This window comes from Myxocyprinus asiaticus, chromosome 31, assembly GCF_019703515.2.
Source record: "Myxocyprinus asiaticus isolate MX2 ecotype Aquarium Trade chromosome 31, UBuf_Myxa_2, whole genome shotgun sequence".
Lineage (NCBI taxonomy): Eukaryota > Metazoa > Chordata > Actinopteri > Cypriniformes > Catostomidae > Myxocyprinus > Myxocyprinus asiaticus.
Genome location: NC_059374.1, coordinates 19,388,084 through 19,405,102, shown reverse-complemented (window position 1 = coordinate 19,405,102; position 17,019 = coordinate 19,388,084). Strand labels below are relative to the sequence as shown.

Here is a 17,019-nt window from a genome sequence, read left to right as displayed (position 1 = left end):
GAAAAGGGTTAACCATTTCTGTTAATTTCATTTGGCATTTCTTAACATATGAAGTATTCTATAAACAAACAAATCTCCATTGTGATCAGTTATTGTGGCCCACTTTAAACATTTTTCATAACAAATCTATTCACCCCACTAAAGAAAAACAATGTGTTTTATGGGGCCTTTAGCCCCTGCAACATGGGGGCATTTTACATCAAATACTATCTTTCACTTACTGGGCAGTTATTAAAAAACATTTGATTTAATGACCTTGAACAAAACTGAAAATGACAGTATTTCATCTCAAACTAAATGTTAATTTCAGTGATTCTCATTAGCTACATACATTTGCAAAATATAAAAAAATTAGATCAAATTACCTCAAAATCAAACTATAGACACCGCACGCAATGATCTCATGGATAAGGAATATTTTGCAGAGTATAGTGACAAACAGGTGTTTAGGAAAGGACTGTGGTAGTTTTTGCTGCTATTTAGTGTTTTGGGAGAAAATAAAATCAAATGTGCCTTGGGAGCCTTAAAGGAATATTTTGGGTTCAATACAAGTTAAGCTCAATCGACAGCATTTTTGGCATAATATTGATTACCACAAAATTAATTTTGATTCATCCCTCTTTTACTTAAATTTATTTTATTTTTTTTAAATATTGGTCCATGTGAGTCACTTACAATGGAAGTTAATGGGGGCCAATTTCTGAACATTAAAATACTCACTGTTTCAAAAGTATAACCACAAGACATAAAGGATATGAGTGTAAACATGATTTTATAAAATCACTTACTAACTTTTTCTTTGTAAAGTTATAGCCAATTTTACAACTTCATTATTACAATAAATTTAAACAACTATACAGCTCTAATAATACACGATTTTAACAGAAGAATCAATGCAAATTTTTCACCTTTCTGCCTTTAAACCCTCCAAAAATTGGCCCCCATTCACTTCCATTGTAAGTGTCTCACTGAAACACAGATTTTTTTTATTTTTAATTTTTTAAAGAAAAGGACGGACAAGTCAAAACAAATTTTTGTGGTAATCAACATTATGCCACAAATGCTGTGGATTGAGTTTAGCTTGTATTAAAACCGGAACATTACTTTAAGCCCCATTGTACCCTACTCTGAATTAAATAAAGTATTAATTAATCCATCAATTAAATATACCAATTTATTTTAAAATAATTGAAAAATAAAAAAATAATAATTAAATGTACCCTTTTATACTTTCTAATATTCCATGAAAACACAGTATTGATTTTTTATTTTATTTATTCTTCATAATTATAACATACTATTTCAAAAACTTGCTTTTTAATAATAGGCAGAATTTCAGAATGACATTTAAAGAACAAATTATGTATTTCTAAAGCTTAATTTCCCCTCAAAGATTTCTTTTTTTTTTCATAATAATGGAAAAAGAATGTAAAATAAAATGTCAAACAACAAACTGTCTTTATTGTTGTCCATAGGCTGCTCACTCATATTGACAGCCAAGAGAAACCAATATACACTCACTGAGCACATTATTAGGAAAGCTATGGTCCTAATAAAGTGCCTGACGTGGTCTTCTGCTGTTGTAGCCCATCTGCCTCAAGGTTCAACGTGCTGTGCATTCTGACTGAGATGCTATTCTGCTCACCACAATTGTACAGAGTGGTTATCTGAGTTACTGTAGACTTTGTCAGTTCGAACAAGTCTGGCCATTCTCTGTTGACCTCTCATATCAACAAGGCATTTCCATCCACAGAACTGCCGCTCAGTGGATGTTTTTTGTTTTTGACACCATTCAGAGTAAATTCTAGAGACTGTTGTGCGTAAAAATCCCAGGAGATCAACAGTTACAGAAACAATCAAACTAGCCCATCTGGCAACAACAATCACGACACGGTCAAAATCACTGAGATCACATTTTTTCCCCATTCTGATGGTTGATGTGAACATTAACTGAAGCACCTGACCCGTATTTTATGCACTGCAATGCTGCCACACAATTGTCGGATTAGATAATCGCATGAATAAGTAGATGTACAGGTGTTCCTAATAAAGTGCTCAGTGAGTGTATAGTGCCATTTAAAATTTATTGAACCATTTAGGTCAAAACAGAATATATTATGATCCATTTTTGAGGGTAATGTAATCTGTTAAGTAGATGCATAGAATGTACTTAGATGAAATAATGTTTAATTCAGGGCATTACAAAATGGCTTTTGAGCTTTGCCGATAAATACATCTTCACTTAATGAGCCAAAAAATAGAAACACTATTTTAGGATGATTTCCGAAGCAATTTTTTTTAGACTGGTCTTTTATTTTGACAACTGATTTTCCAGGAACTTGATTGTGAACTAGAGTAGCTGACTTCATACAATTTTCTAGCACATTATTAAATTACTCATTGGAATTACCCAAGAAATTCATGTCCATTTTCAGTGTGACTATTGATAGACATCCATAAATCTAGTTTTGAATTCTCAACACTTTCTTTTAAAAGGCTGCTTTGTTATAGATTTAGCAATTTAGCAAGTATGTGTATATTAATTTATAAATACTGAAGATTAATTTACATGCAACTCTTATGGTCTGCTGTAACATAACTTGTGGAAAAATAAAGTGTCAGATATATAATGGAGAATGAATGAGTTTCATTTTAATTTTGCCAAGTTACAATCAAGTGACCAGAATAATCACAATCCTTTACATTTATTCCCCTATTTTCTGATCTGCAGATCACACAAAACTTAGAGAATAAGCACTGGTATCCATGTGTTATTCATTCTTCTGTACACTCCAAATAGTGAGCTAGAACACCACAACACCTGGCACACACAAACCTCAATACAAAGAATCGGATGAGTAAACACAGAGGAGTCAGAAGAATCAACGTATCCCTTGCTCATGTATGGAAATGGATTTACACAAGAAAGAGCACTGTATTCAATACAAGGAAAGGTCACCTGTTACACATGGAGTGAATGAGATGTTAACAACTACAAGGTCGGTCGGGGAACCTGTTTTGGCTAAAGGATTAAAATCATTTACAATATGCATGTCTGTATGCACTTAAAATCTCCATACAGTTACATATTTGTGTAGAATATCAGATTATTACTTAGTGTTAGATAAATGTACCCATGGATGCATACGTTCAAGTTCAAATATTGTTTTAACCTTTTTCAGAATACACAGTAATGAAATGCATTAAACAGACTGACAGTGTAAGCTCTTCACATACAATACATCAAAATTTAAGAGATTCTACATAAGTTTCCTCTCACGACAGAGTGCAAATCAGATGCTTCACAACATATTTTAAGGTTAATTGCTCTTCTCACAACTCCACTTACATACACAACCCATGCCCCCTTTAAAAATCAGCTCACAAAAAAAACAAAAAAAAAACCTTGTGATATAATTAGCCTTAAATATGGAATGTGAAATACCATAAAAAATGTGGTCTGATTATTTTCTTTTGACAACACAAATAAAAATGAAGTCCTTCATTGCATTGTAAGGAAAATAATTTAAAACGCATAACTTTTTTTCACTTTATATAAGCTTGTGAGTAGACCACAATAAATTTCTACAGAACTTAAGGAGAGATGCATGGACAGCTGTGGGCAGGAGGGCTTTACATGCCGTAGCCAAAGCCTGGCTGTGCAGGCTGGCCGTAGCCAGGCGCTGTGGGGTAGCCATAGCCATAAGGTTGCTGTGGGGGTACTGCGACATTGGGTCCTGCAGTGAGCATTAGCTGGGGTGTGCCTGGAAAAAAAATATTTTTTATTACACACTCAAAAACAGGAGCATTAATACAAAAATACCAGGATACAGTTAAGGTTGTTCTATAGCCTTTTGGTTAATGCTGCCTTCACACCATGTCAGAATGAGCATAATTACAAATTTCCTTAAAAGTAGTTCTTCATGTAACTCAAATTTAATGAAAACTCCAACTTTTGGTCTCATTTGACCATTGTGAAATCATGTAAAAACCAACAAAATGGTAGTGGCTTTAGTTTAAGGTAGCTACAAGGTGCCTTTACACATATTTCTGTTTGATATGGCATTTTATTATAGTGTTACCTAGTTTTTTCAGAAGTATTTTCCAAAAGAATATAATATGTTTGTGATACTATATATTTGCAGATATACTTTAGAGTTATTTTTTCATGTGTCAGATCCTTTGAATGCTTTGGATACATTTAAATTAGTGCTGTCAGTCGATTACATTTTTTAATTGATTAATCGCAGATTTTGAAAGTGCTGAAATTTGACACTATATATACTTATATAACATTTTCCAAACAAAGCCTTTCACAAGAAATGCACTAAAACAGCACCAATTCAAGTAACATTAAACGTTTCCCAAAGTGTCAGTGGGAGTTTGACTAATTGAAAGATCTAGTTTCCCCATAGGTTGCATATTCATTGCAGTGGGCATTAAATCTCTTAAACATTCATCCTCTGCAATATTAATCTGCCGGCAGACTGTGGCTATCCGCTTTGTTACAGCAATCATGAAGCTGCATTCATGAATCACGTCAGAGCGTCAATGCCTGAGCTTTGAACTCACCATGAAAAGTGCTTCCAGATAAAAACATCTCATTCTGCGTTTTGGTGATAATTAAGACTTGACTTGCTTCTGTGGTAATTAAAATGCACCTTACAAGTCCCATCTGATCTTGTTTTGTACATTAAATAGCGCTAAGAGCTCCTTTCACCATCATTTTATCAATGACAGGGAAGCGCTGCCAGAGATTCTTTTATTTACTGAGATAACAACCTCCGCGGCTCTATCATAGGAGTATTAGGACAGTACCGCCTATAGAATGTCAATGGGACTGCCGCATTATGCTATTAATGCTAAGCTTGTAGGCTCATCTTGGTAGAAGGGTTCTGAGATTTTTGTGAAGTGTGCGGCAGTGCAATGACTCCGGGGGACACATTACAAAGATTCCACTCTTCACGAAAGTGTTTGTGCTGTATTAACAGCAAATGAGTTAATCGCGATTAAGAAATTAATGCGTTAAACTTTTTTAATCTCATGCATTAACACATTAATTCTGACAGCTCTAATTTAAATACATTTGACGGAACTGTTTGGAGGATTGTCTTAAGATATAGCATCCTCTAGCATTGTAAATTGATGAAACATGGCATGTGTTGTCAGACTGCCCCGGTGCCTATTTGTACCAGGTTTTGTGAAATTTGGAAATTGCACCGTCAAGATACTTGCTAATTACTCCTAGCACTGAACCTAAACCCAACCCAGATTTGAATTTAATTAATTATAGGACCCCTCTACTATCATAAATGGATAAAATGGCATGCGTTCTTGGACTGTCCTGGTGACAATGTGTACCAAGTTTTGTGAAGTTTGGACATTGCACTCACAAGATATATGCAATCAGTAATTACAGGCCACGCCCGAAAAGTTCAGCTCATATCTGCCAAACGAATTGACAAATCAAAAATCAGAAAACATATTTTGTCATGGGGTCTTTAAATGATTCAGGCCAAATTTGGTGCAAATTGGACATACGGCCTAGGACGAGTTTGAATAGTAGCTTTTTTTAGAAAAATCTAAATGGCAAAAGGTTGTTATAGTCAAAATGGAAAAACACAGGACCAATAGATTTGGGAGGACTGAAATAATCATAAGAATCAAATATTGTTATTCTAGCCTATACGGTTCTTGAGATATAAGCTAAATCGTTTTTTTTTTGTCATTATTGTGGCTGATTGTCCTAATGACATCATGAACATATGTATTAAATTTCATTATTCACAATAAAAACCACTGGCAGCTGAAATTTGATTGGCCGTTTGCTGCCATGTTTGTTGATTTGTCCACTTGATATTTAAGGATATGTCAGCACTTGCAGCAAAGCTGCAGCGCACCACACCAAATTTTAACCTTCTTGATCAAACGGTTGCGGAGTGCGCAATTTTTTTTTATTACAGTGCCGCCTATTAGCGGAATTCAGCAAATTGTTTTGTGCATCCTTAGAATGTCTAATTGTTAATGCATAACCAAGTTACATGCAAACTGGATTTCGTGATTAGGAGGTATAGGCCATATAGTCCAAATGGGCCACACTCAACATTTTTATCAGCTTATATCTGCCAAATCAAAAATCAGAAAACAACTTTTGTTCAGGAAGGTCACTTGATGATATATGCCAAAATATGGTGTGAAATGGACAAACGGCCTGGGAGATCGAAAAAGCAGGTTTTCCAGAAAATTTTAAAAAGTGGAATTTTTTTTTAATTTTTATAATGAGCGACAACGTAAATGTGCTTAATAATTTCACGTGTAATTTCGCTTGCCTGAGTAGTGGGTGGGATTTGGGACCATCCCACCAAGTTTGAGATCTCTGGGCCTTACAGTTTCTCCCCCCCAGATACTTTTAGGGAAGAAAAAAAAAAAAAAAAAAAGAAAAATAAGAAAATCAGTACAAATACAACAGGGTTCCAGCACCTTTGGTGCTTGAACTCCCAATTAGCTACAAGTTAAATGTAGTTTAATTCTTTAATAAAACGCGTCTTAAGACCCCTGCACTCTGCTCTGTCCAGCTGTGCACTGCCTGTACAGCTGGAGTTGTGCGGACTGTCCCCTGCTGATTGCACATAAAAATACTTCAAGCTTCAGTTGCACTGTCGGAAGTAAAATTCCATATTATGGAATCATGTACAGTCATGGGTCATGATTAATTGTGTTGTTTCTTTCACTCTCTTAACACGTTACATAGGCAGCCAATTCACAAAATGTCTAATAAGCAATGCACGTGTCCTACCATATACAATGGGTTGTGCCTCTGTAAGCTGCTCTTCTTCTTTCCTCAAAGACTCTGAAGCATCCAATTTATCAATCTGAATGGAGTGAGAATGAAAGAAAAAATGAGAAAAAGGTCAATACTCGGGTGAAAGGGGGTAATGACTAATGGATGGGATCATTCATGGGAGATGCATAAAGCCAAGCTTAATACAAGGTACACACGCTTTCAAAGCAGGTCTTAGGGCACAAGCTCCTTGCGATTGCACTCCATACCTTATGACAAACACTTCCCAATCAAATAAGCATTCTATTTACCTACATCACATGGAATCAAGATCACTATGGCTTTATATGTCCTCTGTAATTCAATAAATAACAAAAGAGATGGAACTAAAAGTAGATGGTCCCCCATACAGTCAGTCAGTATCCTTTTTTAACAGTGCATATGTAGAAAACAGAACCCTCTTATTCAAACTGCTCTGTTAGTAATAACTCGACGTGATTATTAAAAATGCTGTGTAAAATTTCAGAAACCTAATGGGAGAACATTGCTCATTGGACAGGAGCTGTAAAAATAAGGAAGTCATTATGCAAATACTACAAGCAGAAACTTAAAGTCTTAAAGACATCTATAATAGCCAAAAGGCATAGATTTGGCTTGAACATTGAAGCATTTACATACACAATGAAGCATTTTCACATGCTTCCACTGATCATGGTATAAATAAAGGGGGTGGGGTGGTATAGTACACTTTCTTCCTATGACATGAGGGTAAAGTAAATGAAATAATTTACATTTTTAGGTAAAAAAAATTATAATTTTATGTTGCATTTGTGTTCGGTTCTCTACACAAAGCTGATGTCAACGTCGAAAAGTTATTATGTTGAAAGAATTATGTTGCTGAACAGGTGTAAAAGAGATCGGCAAGACGAAGTTTCATTGGAAGGGTGAATTAATCATGCCACAAGTGTAGTTTGTTATTCCTATGTTAAAAAGAGTGCAGGAGAGAAAGGCAGAGTAAAAGTGAAGGTGTGACAGGGTGAGAGATGGTTTAAATAGCCATTCACGGCTTCCAGAGGCAGGCAAAGCCAACAGCCATGTTCCCTGACCTTTCAAGGGTGCTACTAATACTGCAAAACACATGCTTGCAAAAGATCTACAGCATACAATGTTGTTTTTTTTTTATGTGACCACACTTTCTCATTACTGGCTCTAGATTGTAGCTAGAAAGCAAGTAGAGCAACCATGCACCTCTCGGTTTAAAGAAAAACAATTCTGTATGAAACTAGCATAAATAAAATTAATTCTGAAAATGTGGTCACTTCATTTTGCTTTCATCTCACTTTTAACTTAATCACATTTTTAGTCTACAACTGAATTAGCTGATGAAGTTCAAACTATGATTTCAAATTTAGTGAAAAAATAACAACAAAGGGACCGTTCAGACTGAATGCATTCTCACGCTAAAAAAGCTAGACACAGCGTAATGAATAGAACAGAATGCAGGTGTCAAGGGATCTTTAAAAGTTCTTTTTTACTTGACACAGCATCTAAGAAACGTGGTGCTCAAGCGCAAAACAGCACAGATAGATGCAAAAATGCATCTAAGCACTAATATAAAAATGCACTAAGTCCGTCTAGTCCAGGGGTTTTTAAACGTTTTGATGCCAAGTACCCTCAAATTGCCCTTGCGATGGACCGCCTTACTAAAGTATAAAGAAATCAATATACAGTATTTTCATGTATAAATACCCATTTAAAGCAGTGTTAGAAAAATAGTAAACTTTACATTAGACATGTTCTTTGTAAATAATTGGGCTTAACATTGTACTAAAGACAAAATGTTTTTTTTTACTAAAAATAAATGTATGTGTTCAACACATTTGAAAGAATATTCTGGGTTAAGCTCAATCAACAGCATTTGTAGCATTTGTGATGATTACCAAAAAATATATTTTGACTCGTCCCTCCTTCTCTTTTAAAAAAAAAAAAAAGCATAAATTGAGGTCACAGAGAGGCACTTGCAATGGGGCCAACTTCTGGAGGGTTTAAAAAGGCAGAAATGTGAAAAATTTTATTTTATAAAAGCACTTACATTAGTTCTTCTGTTACAACTTGTGTATTGCTTGAGCTGTGAAGTGAAATCATTGTTTTTGCAAATTTACCGGGATTACAGCGTTTATGGCGTTACGTTGTCAAGGCAACAAAATTTTAAAATTGGATATAACTTTAAACAGAAAAGGTTAGTAAGCGATTTTATCACACTACAATCAAGTTAACACATATTGTTAACGTCTTGTGGCTATACTTTTGAAACAGTGTGTATTTTAATGTTTACAGATTGGCCCCATTCACCTCCATTGTAAGTGTCTCACTAGCCGCGTTTCCACTATCCGGCCAAATGAGGGGGTGCTATTGAGTGCCAGTTGCATTCCCACTGTCATTTCTGGTGCTTCATTGTGATGCCTCAGATCTTTCTCGGGGCCAGTGGCCTTTAGCCTGCCGATTACCCTTGGGCCAAACAAGACCAACTAGTGAGTGAGGCGGGGTCAATGTCAAAGGCGGAGTTTCGCCAAACTTGCCAGGTTGTGTATCCAGTGCACAAAGGTACAGGTTCGTGAAAAATAAAAAAACTGTGGGTACAGTACAAATCCATTAAAATGCACAATGGACAAAGCAGTGCCCAAAGAAAGAACTTTCCTTGGTTCGAGGTAATGGATTTTGATCTCTTGGCCCTGGCTTGCCAGTTGATAGCCCTGGCTTGCACTGGCCTGATAGTGGAAAAGCAGCTATTGAAACCCAGATTTCTGCTTTTTTTTTTTTTTATTTTTTTTTTTTTATAAAAAGGAGTGACAAGTCAAAATGTATTTTTGTGGTTATCAACATTATGCCACAAATGCTATCGATTGAGCTTAATTTGAATCGAAGCTGGAATATTCCTTTGAGTTAAATCTGAGTTTAAATGAGTTCACTTTGACACCCCTAAAAAATAAACTTTGTAAAATCTTTTTTCTCTAAAATTTTAGTTGAAAACCTCCTGATCTAATTCACAATGATGACATTCAAGAAAATTAATCTCACTGTGAAAAGCAATTTAGTACCGTTCATCAGCTAATTCCAGCGAACTATCATTTCTAGGTCCGAGGCTCATTACCACAGCATCTGGCATACGAGATGGTCAATAATCTAGAAGAAACTCAAGGAAAGTCTAGTTAAGGTGTGTATTTAAAAGCAGCAGGATGATATGGGAGGGAAGAACTCATGCAGATTCTCCAAAGTTTCAGTCTTCCAAACTACAAGGGTTAAAGATGGAATAAGAGTGAACCTTCACCTTTTCCTTAATTGCATCAACCTGAAAGGGAATTTAAGAGTGGCAGCTTAAGAAAAAAAAGCAAAACTTAACAGTTCAGCATTGAAACAAAGCAGGCAGAGAACAAATGCAGAAATCCCCAGAAGTGTTAAAAGATATCAACAGCAGGAAATCAGAAGATAAATGTTCTCCTTATCTCAAGTACTATTTGATAATCTGGCCTATTCTACTAACCGGTATATCAATGGACTAGTGAAATGAACTGCATATGTCTGGCCCGACAATGTTCATGGATAAAAGTAGAAATAAAACTTAACATGCTGTGACAAAATGTGAAGAAAAATTCTTGAAATTATATAAATATAACAGAAAAAAGATGTAGACATTCACTGTGTTCCAAAATCAAGTGACCTCCCTACCTAGAAAGCATTTTAAGGTATCACAGGCAGTTGTCTGTGTGTAGGCAGTAGATAGCAAGGCGGCTCACTAGGTTTTGGAACATAGCTAAGGTGTTTCCACCAAAACTGATCTTAGAAAAGCTTTTAAAATATCTACCATCCCAAAAGGTTTTCACCAGCAAACCCATCAGATCCACTGGGTGGAGACTGACCTTGGTAAGGTACTCCCTCATGACCTGGATGAAGTAGGGCATGGAGAAGTCCATGAGGTTGTGCCTCCATGCGGTCTCCAGCACCACATCAGGCCTCAGCAGGTCGTAGCAGGTGAAGAGACAGGCAGCAAAACACTCTTTCTTGTCCTCCAGCAAGAACCACTGCAGCAGCTCCTCAGCCAGCTCTGTGTCCTTTGACTCTGAAGCATACTGCATTGCATCCTGCAGGAAAAACAACAGCTTTTGGTTAAAAGTGTCTTGCAAAACTGGGTGAGATTCTCAGTTTGATGTTGCATGTGATTAGAGCTGAGACCTTGTAGAGCTTGTCATTCTTGCAGAGCTCCACGCTCTGCTTCCAGCGGTTGTTGCCTTTGAACAGGTAGGCAGCGATTCGCCTGAATTCAATGAGTTCGTGCTTCTCAAGGCTTTGAGCCAGAGATATGTTGTCGAAGTTGTCATAGGCATCGATGGATGTGCGCAGAGCCTGTGCAAAACAAAAGAGGAAGACATTGAATGAAAAGCTGTCAACTAGAGAGATTGTTTTGTAAAAACCACAGGCCATGTCCCAAATAACACACTTGATGTAGACTTGTGGTCTTTGCTTGCCTGCATATTTGAAGTCCACAAGACCGTAGCCACACTTTGCACCCGTGATAAGCACTTTTACGAAGCTCACAGTGGTGTGGACCAAGACTGGGGTGATATGTAAGAAATACTGTATTTTCACAATATTTTTATTTTAAAAAATACTGCGATATCCGGTTACATTGGCAACCCCCCTGCCCCCCCTGCCGAGTGCCTTATTTAAACGTATTACCAACCTGACAAAATACAAATAAATATGATTTATGATTAAAACCTGCAACAAGCAGAACTGGTGTCACATTCATCACTTTCCCCTCATGTCTCGCAATCTGAAAGTTCTTTTGTGTGTCTGTGAAAAGCAGTCGGAACAGATTTGCAGCTAGTCATGTACTTATTTCATTCCACAATGCTTTAACCTCAGAGAAGGCAAATATGCTTGTTTTCCTTTCTAGAAACCTGCGTTAGAAAATGTTGCAAAAAAAGGTTGTTTTTGGCTGTAATTTATCTAACAAGATGTCCTTGAATAGCGGTTTTATTCAACTACTGTTTCTGTGTAGACCTTCCAGGTTAGGCCGTGGAAATTCATTTATTTAAACATGGAAAACTTAAACCAACTAATTAGGTATAAGCCTAATTAATTCCAAAATTGCAAAAAATATTTTTTTTTTGTAACTGCTTGATTATCAAGTGTAAAGAGTCTTTAAAGACCCTAGTTATGCAATAGTGTCATTTTTTGCGCTTCCATAAATAATATTTTTATGATTATTTCTTATCTATATCACAAGAAATATGTTTATTTGTTTATTACAAGACAAGTGAGTACTTTATACAAATAAATACTATATCACATTGACTTCTTTGTGAAAATGGTAAATTATCAGTATTCCACATGCGTGTACATAAACATATTATACATGCTATTTGTTACTCAAGGTGGTGCTGTTGTTTCAGTGATTGACTTGATTTTCATCTGACATTGCTATTTGATGAAGCAGCAATGTGGAAGTAAACTATAGCAAGTGTAACACATGAACAGTATGATTTGCCTGTTTTCATTTGGGTGTACTACTGAAATAAATGTAAGCTGTGCATCAATATAGACTCAAAAAGTGCCTGAGAAAATACATTTGTGTAGCTTGTTTAGATTATGTGTAGCTCAATATGTGTTTGACAGCCAGTTGTGTCTCATGAAATTTTAGTGTGTAAAGTTATGAATCCTGTTCTATATTTGTTGCATCATCTCTTTGAAATATGAAAAATAAAACAGAGAATATACTCTATTCTATTATTTTCTAATCGTCTTAAAATGTTTTGAAAATTTGACACTTTCTGGGCATTTTGTAATAGATATACATGCCAGGTCTCTTAAGACCTGAGTATTTAATAATGTTTGGCAAAATACCCATTCATTTTAAGGGTTAATCTCTCTTATCTTTGTTTTTTAACTGCTTTCCCTAAGCAAAATGTAAGGTTTTTTAATTGGGCCTATTCGCACACCATTTTATTAACAAAAAAAAAAAAACTTTAGTTTAATTCTATGCTTGCAAATTAAAAACTTTTCTTCATGGAGTAGATGATGAATACAAGTTGACATTACAAAGCAATGTGTTTATAATGTTTTTCATAAAAACTGATGTTCTGTCACTCTCATTATTTTCGCCTTTATGACATTTCAAAATAATGACTTTTTAATGTCTGCATTTCCTTAATTATAAAATTTCTAATAGACACTGGCAGCCAAAAGTTTGGAATAATGTACAGATTTTGCTGTTTCGGAAGGAAACTGGTACTTTAATTCACCAAAGTGGCAAATCTGTACATTATTCCAAACTTTTGGCCGGCAGTGTATGTGCTGTTTTTTCATTATCATTCTTTTCCGTGCAAACATGTCTCCTTTCAATGTAAACTGAGGTTATTATAGACTGCGCTTCATTCACAAAAATTGCCAGGTGCAATTTACATTGTGTTACTACCGCTAGGGTTGCACGGTTTACCGGTAAGTATCGCGATACCAAAAAAAAAAATTTTAAATGGTATGATATCATCTTGTTGCTGACTTCGGTACCATATTATAGTATGCTGCCATTAGCAAAGTGATATAAGATCTTATAGTTTTGCGATGAAATCAATGAAAATAAAAAAAAATAAAAACTCTGGATATGGCCAAGTGTGATCATTAAACAGCAGAAGGATGTAATTTAATTAAATAATATACAGTCACATGCACTGCATGTTACAGAATGAACATGATGTGCCACTCTGTCATCTGCTTCACACACACACACACACACACACACACACACACACACACACACACACACACACACACACTGGTGCTTACTTTTCATGCAGTGTGTTTAGAGCATAAATGGCTTTTAACACTTAAATGAACTCCTCCGGTGCAGCTCAGAGATTTCAGCTCGAGTGTCACAATGGGAGTATCCCAGCATTAATAGGAAGCTTGATATAACTAACCCATCAAAAACAGGAAGAACTCAAAGGTCTGTCAAAATAAAAGTCCCGCTAACATGAACGCTCTATTCAACTGGATGCGTGAAATTGAAGACAGAAAAATATAACTACTGTATAAAAATGAAATATTCCAAAGTAGCAATAACACTCATAATAACAATTATATAATATTAAATGGTTGTATTATTATTATTATTATTATCAGTAAGCAATATCACAAACACAAGTGTATTATCATACAGATTTTATATATATATATATATATATATATATATATATATATTTTTTTTTTTATTTTTTTATTAAAGCTGTATGTATCAATTTGATTGAACACAATTTGATTATAACATTTAATTAAAACATTTAACATGGAATCCAGAAAAAATGAAAATAACTTGTATCTGTGAGACTTTATGCAGTTCTTTTAATCAAGTAATTTTCTGTGAAATTTCATAGAAAATCTGAGGCTTTTTATATGTTGATTATAGTATCGATTTAGTATCAATACCGAGGTACCAGGGCTGGTATCGTACCGAAGCAAAAATGCTGGTATCAGAGCAACCCTAATTACCGTGCTATTTTTAAAAAAATATTTTTAAAGAGACGACTGGGTACATTTTCTATCAATCATATCAGCATTAATACATCATATAATTCTCAAATGATGGAGAAGAGCATATAACCTGGCATATATCTAGATGCACAATGTAATCAAGCACAGTTTCGGTATGTTAAAGAGATGATTCAGGTGTCAGTGTTGGGTAAATTATTGAAAAATAGTAATCCACTACAAATGATTAATTACTTCTTTAAATCAGGTTACTTTACTAATTACTTAATTGAAAAAGTAAATCACATAACTAAATACTATTTATTTTCTATTATTATTTTCTAAAACACGTTTCCGCTCAACAAAATCAAAATAATGTCTATATTTCTTCCTTGTTCAATGTTACACACAAGTCACACTCAGCACCTCACATTTCTCATTCACAATGACTTGTTACAGGGCAATAATTAATGTGTTCGACATAAGTAATATATTGGAAATAAGCATAATCCCATAATGTACTTAAAAGTAATTCAAATAACTGAAAGGTATCTGTACTCAGGTTACAAAAATTTGAAATGTAATGCATTACTTTTTTGTTGACTAAAAAAGTAATTAGATTACAGTAACTAATTACTTTGTAATGTGATTACACCCAACACTGGTAGTCAGTGACTGTTCAGTCCTGCCAAAGTGTGTCAGATAACAGTGGTCTGCTTAATCCTATGCTAAATTTGCGCTCAAAATCAGCCCAAAAGTCAATTTCCCCCTGTGTGCACTGGACGAGCTTCCTACCTGATAATCTTCCTCTGTGATGAAGAGATTATTTAGTGCTTCATTAACAGCCTTGTTGTTGTGGTTCTGTACAGATCTCAGGTATGGTTTCACCAATGGCAATTGCTTGACCTAAACACAAAAAACCCCCATCAAAATTAACAGAGGTTCCAAGATAATGGTTGTTTTTAATAGAGACGTAATTGTAAGGAGAGGTTTACACAGTACCTTGCTAAAGAAGTTGACGGCACGAGTGTGGTCAAGCCGTGGAGAGAGTATGATCAGCAGATCATTCAGTAACAAAGGTTTAAACTCCAGATAGAACTGGACCGCTCTGTAATACAGCTCAACATTAGCCACCTGCAATAAAAACAAAAAGTGTATTATAGTTCACATGCAACTTTAAAGTCAACATTAAATCATAATTGAACAAGAAATTGTCTTTGTAGTCTTTCATCAAAACATAATTTACTCCGCCTCGGTAACCACCAACAACATGGCTCCATTCTGGTATGGAACACCCCATTTTCACAATCCAATCAATTACAGATAAATAAAAACAAGTCCTGCCCTACAATTTTCCTCATTGGATGGTTTTACTCAAGAATACATCATATAATAAAAGTGAAATGGGTTGAAAATTATGTTTCATATTGACCTAATGAGGTAAAAACATAAGATTACATAAGAATAGACCAATGTTGTGAGGTGTAAAGTGCGACAATACCTTGGTTATGATGTCTTTGAACTGGCTCTCCTTCCAGGCATCTGAAGGATGGTTCATCATGGTGATGATGGCATTGTCATACTCCTCATACTTATCATAGAGGAAGACTAGCTCTGCCCACAGGTGAGCCTGTTCAGCTGCCCTCAAAACCTGCACGACATCAATTAATTTCAATAATAAATATTGAACAATGCAGAATGCTGCATGTACACAGAGATGTACAAGAATGCCTATGTGAAACGAGAGATAATGCGTTTACTATTTTGATGACACTTTGTCTGGCCTGCTAGCACATTCTAAAAATATTAAATCCATTTACGTCAATCAATACATATTATATGCAGGCAGATATTTCATAACTCTCTGACCTTGGGTATATTGACTCTGGACCAGAAGAGCTCCAGGTGCTCTCTCATCTTCTGTGGTTTAAATTTGGAGTAGAGGATGGCCAGTTCTGTGAACATACCCATGTGGGCACGCTCCAGCCCCAAAGCTGCCTCCAGCATGGTGATCAGCTCCTCGAAATAACCACGATCCTGATTGAGGAATCAGATATCAAGTAAAATATCAGTCAGCCCTGCTGGATTTTCCAAACTAAGGAGGTTCCCACACCATTTGACCAATTAATTTTTGAAACATTTTTAGTTTAATGCATTTTTCATGCACAAAAAGCACACAGCACCTGAAGTGGGAGTCCCACATTGACTCCATTGTGAAAAAGGCCCAGCAGAGGTTTTACTTCCTTTGCCAGTTGAGGAAGGACTGCTGAGAGGATTACTGGTCGCCCCCTGCCCTCCCTTCAAGAACTGTTCACTTCCAAAGTGAGGAAAAAGGCTGGAAAAATCACTCTGGACCGCACTCACCCTGTCCACTACCTTTTTGAACTGTTGCCATCTGGCAGGCACTACAGAGCTCTGAGCACCAGAACCGTCAGGCACAGGAACAGTTTTTTCCCCTCAGGCTATCCATCTCATGAACAGTTAAAACTGCTCCATTGTATATAACAGATTGTATTTGTATACTGTACAACATGTATGTATGTATGTGTATATATATATATATATATATATATATATAAAGTCCTATTGTGTATTTCTAATACAATCTGTTATATACAATGGGGCAATTTTAACTGTTCATATAAACGTGTGTGTATATATAAGTCCTATTGTGTATTTCTATATATACTTTATTTTCTATTCACTTTTTATTT

General features: G+C 35.5%; 1 protein-coding gene across 4 annotated transcripts in view; it reads right to left on the bottom strand.

The window, feature by feature from the left end:
- Nucleotides 1-2,627: 2,627 nt before the first annotated feature.
- LOC127422637 (clathrin heavy chain 1-like) overlaps nucleotides 2,628-17,019 on the bottom strand; it is a 43,586-nt gene continuing 29,194 nt past the window's right edge. The window contains exons 25-34 of one of the 4 annotated variants that reach the window (XR_007894207.1): nucleotides 16,175-16,342; nucleotides 15,807-15,956; nucleotides 15,308-15,439; nucleotides 15,101-15,211; nucleotides 11,012-11,182; nucleotides 10,699-10,920; nucleotides 10,110-10,130; nucleotides 6,797-6,872; nucleotides 6,330-6,406; nucleotides 3,616-3,764 (exon numbers count right to left, since the gene is read on the bottom strand). Coding sequence is in view for 2 of the 4 variants with exons in the window: in XM_051666386.1 (XP_051522346.1) it covers nucleotides 3,634-3,764; nucleotides 6,797-6,872; nucleotides 10,110-10,130; nucleotides 10,699-10,920; nucleotides 11,012-11,182; nucleotides 15,101-15,211; nucleotides 15,308-15,439; nucleotides 15,807-15,956; nucleotides 16,175-16,342 (1,182 nt within the window). In the remaining 2 variants the exon portion in view is untranslated. Of the gene's footprint in view, nucleotides 3,765-6,329; nucleotides 6,407-6,796; nucleotides 6,873-10,109; nucleotides 10,131-10,698; nucleotides 10,921-11,011; nucleotides 11,183-15,100; nucleotides 15,212-15,307; nucleotides 15,440-15,806; nucleotides 15,957-16,174; nucleotides 16,343-17,019 lie in introns of all 4 variants that reach the window. The other 3 variants (XM_051666386.1, XR_007894208.1, XM_051666387.1) reach the window with 3 other exon arrangements.